Here is a 6,000-nt window from a genome sequence, read left to right on the forward strand (position 1 = left end):
TGCCATATTTTCGTCGCAAGTTATATTTTGTTTTACCTCATCAATGTCATTAATGCCTATTATAGAAACGCCCGAAAAAACTTCTTCAGGTGCAGATTGAGGGATTTTGTCTTCTTCATCCATCTAGGGTTTGATAAAAAAAATGGTAGAAACTACAGTTTACTTTCAGTAGAAGTGAAGAAAGAAGAATAAGACTAAGAAGAGATTTTGTCTTCTTCATCCTTCTAGGATTTGATAAAAAAAATGGTAGAAACTACAGTTTACTTTTAGTAGAAGTGAAGAAAGAAGAATAAGACTAAGAAGAGATTTTGTCTTCTTCATCCTTCTAGGGTTTGATAAAAAAATAGTAGAAACTACAGTTTACTTTCAGTAGAAGTGAAGAAAGAAGAATAAGACTAAGAAGAAGGAAGAAGAAGAAGACAGTTTAGGTTTTCAATATTTAACTATTATTTTTGTTAGTAGTCCACAAGTTACTAATTATTAGTATTTAAAACTTTATGGAGTTGTCCCCTTATTAAATCAAAGTCAACTAAGTCAAGCATAGTTGACTCGCATCGGGTCCGAAAATAGTTGTCCATATAAGAAAAATGGTTGTCCGCCTATTGGCCACCATTATTATTATTTGCATAAAAATCCCAATGGAACACCCCCCACAGAGAAAGCCACGTCCCATATGACCGACTAATAGCCGGTAAAGTTATCGACTTAAGACTGGGTAGCCGGTAAATATATAAACCCATTTCTCACTCATTCATTTTCTTCCTCTCTAAATTTTTTCTTCTCCTTCGATTTCGTGTGTTTATCCAGAAAAATATTCACCCTTTCTCTGAGATCTCATCAAGTTGCTGGTAAGATTATCTTAGTAGATTGTTGTAATTTTTGTTTGTATCGATAAATGATTAGATCTGATTATATTTCCTTGTTTTTATAGATAATTGATCGATCTAATTTTGTATAATTTTTTTGTTTATCTCTTATTAGATTTTGATTTTAGGTTTTTCCCTCTTCAATTTTTGATTTTGATTGATTAAATCAACGGTATATGAAGATTATGATGGAAAAAAAATTCTACTCATTTTTTTGTTGCTAGTTAGGTTTTTTGTGTATGTTGTAGTTCTGAATTGAGGATGTGTTTTTGTTGAGCTTTTAGTCGTTTTTCTGTATCTTGTAGATTGATGGATCATCTTTACTCTATTTGGGTCATTCTTCACCTGTAAACCCTTCTTCTAGATCTAAAATTATCTCACATCTTCGAAAATTCATGGTCTAGGATTGTAATTGTGAATTCAGTGATTGGGTTTTATGTATTTGTTTAGTTGCCCTTCATGAATTGTTCTTTTACTGAAATGGGTTTTGATAGTAAGGATGAATTTGTATTGAAGATAAAGTTTCGGTTTTGAATAACTTATAAGCTAAACGACAGCTTTATAAAATCCAGACTATTGTTTGTCCAAAAAACAAAGTCAGAGCTTTTTCTTGACATTTATGACATACAAATGGTTGTTGCGAATGGTAAACATTTTTAGTAGATTAGGGCATAGGGTGTTGTGTTTTTTTTTTTTGTTGAGGTCATGATTATACGATAAATAGTAACTGATGATCAATGACTCACTATTGGTTTATTAATTGATTGTACCTATTTCATGAAGCCCCCCAAGTGTTCTTTTATAGTTTTATGTAATTCTGAAGTGTTTTGTCTGGTCATCGATGATCTTGACTGACAAGATGGTTTTGCCATATAGAGAAGATAGTTAATGATTAGTTCATTCTTCTTCTGTTGGTTTATTAAATTTATTGTATCTATTTATTTTTGTTTCACCTTCCTAACTTACTTCAGATAATTGATTGGGAATTTTTCTTTGTAGGGACATTAGGTCTTTGAAAATGGACGACGAGAAGGGTAGCCAGGGAACTTCCAGCCGTGAGTGGGAAGTTGTGTCTCTTACAGCATCAACGTATGCTGCTGCTCCTGGTCCTGAAACTCTCGAGTCAAATGATAGTCATGGTAACATGTTGGATACAGATGATGATGAAATATCTCGTGCAATGTTCATGTCGGGACATTTTGTGTTTCCTCCTAGCCAACACGAAAATCTACCATTAGATATTGATGAGACTCATAACAACCCTGAGGATGAAGTTGAGAGCCCCACTGAAAGATCCGAAGAAAGGGATAAGATATCACTTGATCGTGCCTCAGAGTCCGAAGAGGCCTCCAATTTTAGTTCTATTCCCAGTGAAGCAGATATAAGTGGGTCAAATGTGTCTCATGAGAACTTTATTATTCCGGAATCTAGTGAGTCATTGGAGTCAAACCAAGAATCGCCTTTGGATTCTACAATTCAATCAAACGAGAACAAGTTCAATGAGTCTGGACTTCCATGTGAAGCATGGTGGAAGAAACGTGCTGCTTCCTTGTTCGCTCAAGCTAAGGAGGCGAATGCAGTTTGGTCTGTTTTTGTTGCAGCAGCTTTAATGGGGCTTGTCATTCTTGGTCAGCGGTGGCAATCGCAACACTTGAAGTGGCAAGCTATAATCAACGATGAGGTATTTTTTCAACTGTTGCATTCTTTATACTAAACTGCAAACCCCCTTGTTCATGCTTAATAGTTTCATATTAATGTGGTGGCCTTTGTCTTGTGTCTCTTGCTTAGGCTTTGATTTTAACATCAAAACTTACCCATATATCTTGGTTAGCCTTCCAACTTTCATAACAAAATAACTGTTGCAAAGGTTTGCACCTACAATCTTATGCTTAAACAAACATATTCAGATGCCATTCCCTTAAATGAAGGGCGTACTCCTTTTTTTAATAGGAATCCTCCTGCTAGTGCCCTCAGATGGTTGAGAAATGAGAAGGACATGAAGATATAATTTCAATTCAAATGAACAAATTTAACGACAGAATCAATTAATATCGAACGGGATGCCTCTGGTGAAATACTCTCCTAAAGTTTGATGTTATAAGTTGGTTCGAAGCTCGAATCGCTTAGCCTCCTTTAATCACGTTATATAAATAAAAAGGAGGCTAAGCGATTCGAGCTTCGAACGCCTCTCGGCAACGGATATCTCGGCTCTCGCGTCGATAAAGAACATAATGAAATGCGATACTTTGTGTGAATTGCACAGTCCCCATGAACCAGTGAGTTTTTTTATGCAAGTTATGCCCCAGGCCATGTGGCAGAGGCACGCCTGCCTGTGCGTCACACACCGAGTGCCCCACCCTGTAGATGTTCAAAACCAATCTAAGAATTAAATAAGTGAAGAACTCAAGTAGGTCAAAGACTAGAAAATGAATAATCACCCATTAGGATTGTATGTACCATGTTTATCTTTTAGTATTCTTCTTACTTCTTTTCAGTATAAATCTTGTTATTGGAGATTCTTTTGTGCATAAGTGTTTGTATTATTTACAACTTTTTTTTTACTTTTGGCAGAAGATGAATCGGATCTTGGGCCCAATCTCCCGAATCAAATATGTTTTCGTAAATGGCCATAGACCTGGTTCTTTACTAAAAGGCAGTGTCACCATGGATCATTAAAGATAATGACGAAAAGAAGATCAATCAGTCAGCAGAGACCAAAGAAAGAAAGTAAGTGCATGATTCTTCTGCTTCAAATGCTGGGGTAGTAAATCGTTCTTTTTTCAAGATAAAAACATGACATAAATCTGATGCTTAATGTTTTGTAAGATATTTGTATGTGTTAAGTTTTATATACAGATACTGTATGCATATATACTCATTTCCTGTTTTTCTCTTTTCTTTTTCTTCTGATATTTTAGTTCTTTGTACTAAGTACATATAGGATTTTATCCATGAAGGATGGCAAGGAACTCAAAACTATATTCGAACCAGAGCTGCTAGATAACCTAGTGGCCATGTCCGAAGTGATGTGAGGTGGTTTTCATAGGAGTTTTTATTACGCTTGTACGTCGTTTTTTCAGGTTATTTTGATGTTTTATTTAACAATAATAAGTTTTCTTGCATTTTTGGAGCCGTTATTGAGCCAGAGTCTACCACATTATTCTGGGGCACGTATGGGTTTCTACCAATGCTGTTGTAACCCTTATGCCATGTTTGGCGCTCTGGAAGGAGATGAGGTTGGTAAGAATCCTATTCTATAGAAGTGCTTGGTGCATGAGAGTGCACCATGAATCATATTTTTAGGGGAATTCTTGGAATCAGAACATTCTATATATGTAAGACTGAAATCTTATGAGAGTTCCATTTATACAAATTCATAAATAGATTTATCATCTGATAGATGTAACACTAGTTTTCTTTTTCCTATTAAAGAGGGTGATTGAGGCATTGAGCGGAGAGAGAAATCATTAAAGAGAGAGTGAATGAGAGAGACCTATATAGAGAGAGAGAATTACAAGAAAAATAGACATATATAGTGAGAACGAATAAAATAGAGTTAGAGTGTCATTTATAAAGAGAGAGTTAACGAGAGAGAAATGAACTTGTTGGAGAGAAAGGAACATGCGGACCAAAGTCAGATGTAAGTTGTCGAATAATTATGTATGGGAAGAATAGAAATGGGTGCAATGTCTTATACTTTGCTTTTTGGAAGACAACTAACCGTCTCTCTCTCCTAAATCGGTCACAAATCTGAGTTTTTTCCTCCGGCGAAGGGTCATCCTTTCACCCGAACCTGTTTATCTTTCCTTTGTAATGTGTTTTCCCTTTATTAATAGTTTCTAGGGACTTCAATATTGAGAATTGCTTCCTCAAAAATGAATTTTTTGGGTCGTTTTCCACCAGGGATTGTTTTCTCCTTCCTCCTTTCAATAGAGATTTGTTCTTCAATGACGCAGCGGAAAACTAATAAAAGCCTTAGAACTCCGTCTAAAGACTATAGAACCAAAACTAATAAGATTAACTACTAAAATACTTGAATTTTATTGATTGAACTGAATGAATAAAACAACTAGATTCCCTTTATATAGACTTAGGGTTTCCGTAACCTAATCACACTCAAATAACAATTTCTAATAAATAAAATACTAGTTTCCTAAACCTAATCAAATTCTAATAACAACTTCTAAATAAATAAAATACTATAATCTAAAAGCTAAAAGGTTTCCTAAAAATATAAAACTGCTAAAAATAATAATTCTCTACGAACAAAAATATTATACTATTAAAATAACTAGATTTTAAGATATTCAAGATACTTGGAATATCTCATGAAAATCTCCCTGCATCAGTCTCCTCCACTTCAAAAAAACTCGCCTCGAGTTTACTAATTGACTTGAATGTTATCTTGATTGACAGTCCCTTGATATATCCTTCTCGTGAACTATGCATAGGAATCACCAAACTTTCAGATATGACTGACGATTTTACTAGGCCATAAAATATTTTCTGCCTATATTTGTAATTTGACTCAAGCTCTCTTTTCACCCAAAAAATAAACTTGTACAGATCATGAGTATAATGATTGAAAATTATGAACTTCGATGAAGACTTTCGAATAAAATTACTTGTCAATCCATGTGAAACAACTTGAGATTCGCAAAATTCTGAGAACGGGTCTTCGTATGAAGGAACTTCAATTGGACTAATGTCTAACTTCCGAAGCTTTTCACCTTCCTTTGATTCAGCTTCTTGAACAACGTCCTTTGTCTCAATTTCCTGAACAACGTCCGTTGTCTCAATTTCCTGAACAACTTCCTTTGACTCAATTGGTTGAACCACTTCCTTTAACTCAATTTCCTGAATAATTTCTTCAGAATTAATTATTTTATTGTGTAAATTGATTTTAGGAGACTTATCCTTGAACACAATAACGTCGGATTTTGCTTCATGAACAATATTGTTTGAATCGTCTATGGTGATAATTCGTGGTGGTTCAACATTCTCTAAGGGAGTCGTTTTTACCTTTTTAATAGTTAAGTGAGGTTGTTCTTCCCTCCGAAATCCAAACTTCCTATATTCCCGTTCCTCAGCTTCAATTTTTAGGGCCAAGTTGTACGCCTCCTGAATAGTCCAT

General features: G+C 34.9%; 1 protein-coding gene and 1 pseudogene across 1 annotated transcript; both read left to right on the forward strand.

Annotated features, from left to right (window-relative positions):
- Nucleotides 1-653: 653 nt before the first annotated feature.
- Nucleotides 654-3,760, forward strand: LOC147534331 (ATG8-interacting protein 1-like). Its single transcript, XM_086649584.1, has 3 exons — nucleotides 654-848; nucleotides 1,866-2,547; nucleotides 3,438-3,760. The coding sequence occupies exons 2-3, from the start codon at nucleotides 1,885-1,887 to the stop codon at nucleotides 3,540-3,542; spliced, it is 768 nt and encodes a 255-aa protein (XP_086505710.1). The 5' UTR covers nucleotides 654-848; nucleotides 1,866-1,884; the 3' UTR covers nucleotides 3,543-3,760.
- LOC147534332 (5.8S ribosomal RNA) lies at nucleotides 3,051-3,206 on the forward strand (annotated as a pseudogene).
- Nucleotides 3,761-6,000: the final 2,240 nt, after the last annotated feature.

The sequence above is a fragment of the Eschscholzia californica genome, unplaced genomic scaffold (genome assembly GCF_041429995.1).
Source record: "Eschscholzia californica isolate CP2 unplaced genomic scaffold, dmEscCali1.0.p SCAF_6, whole genome shotgun sequence".
In the NCBI taxonomy this organism is placed as follows: Eukaryota; Viridiplantae; Streptophyta; class Magnoliopsida; order Ranunculales; family Papaveraceae; genus Eschscholzia; species Eschscholzia californica.

What these genes read in the sequence shown, in the direction of transcription:
- LOC147534331 (XM_086649584.1), top strand. Translation starts at nt 1,885, where the DNA reads ATGGACGACGAGAAGGGTAGCCAGGGAACTTCCAGCCGTGAGTGGGAA. An exon ending in AAGCTATAATCAACGATGAG is followed by an intron (nt 2,548 to 3,437) that starts GTATTTTTTCAA and finishes TACTTTTGGCAG; the next exon opens with AAGATGAATCGGATCTTGGG.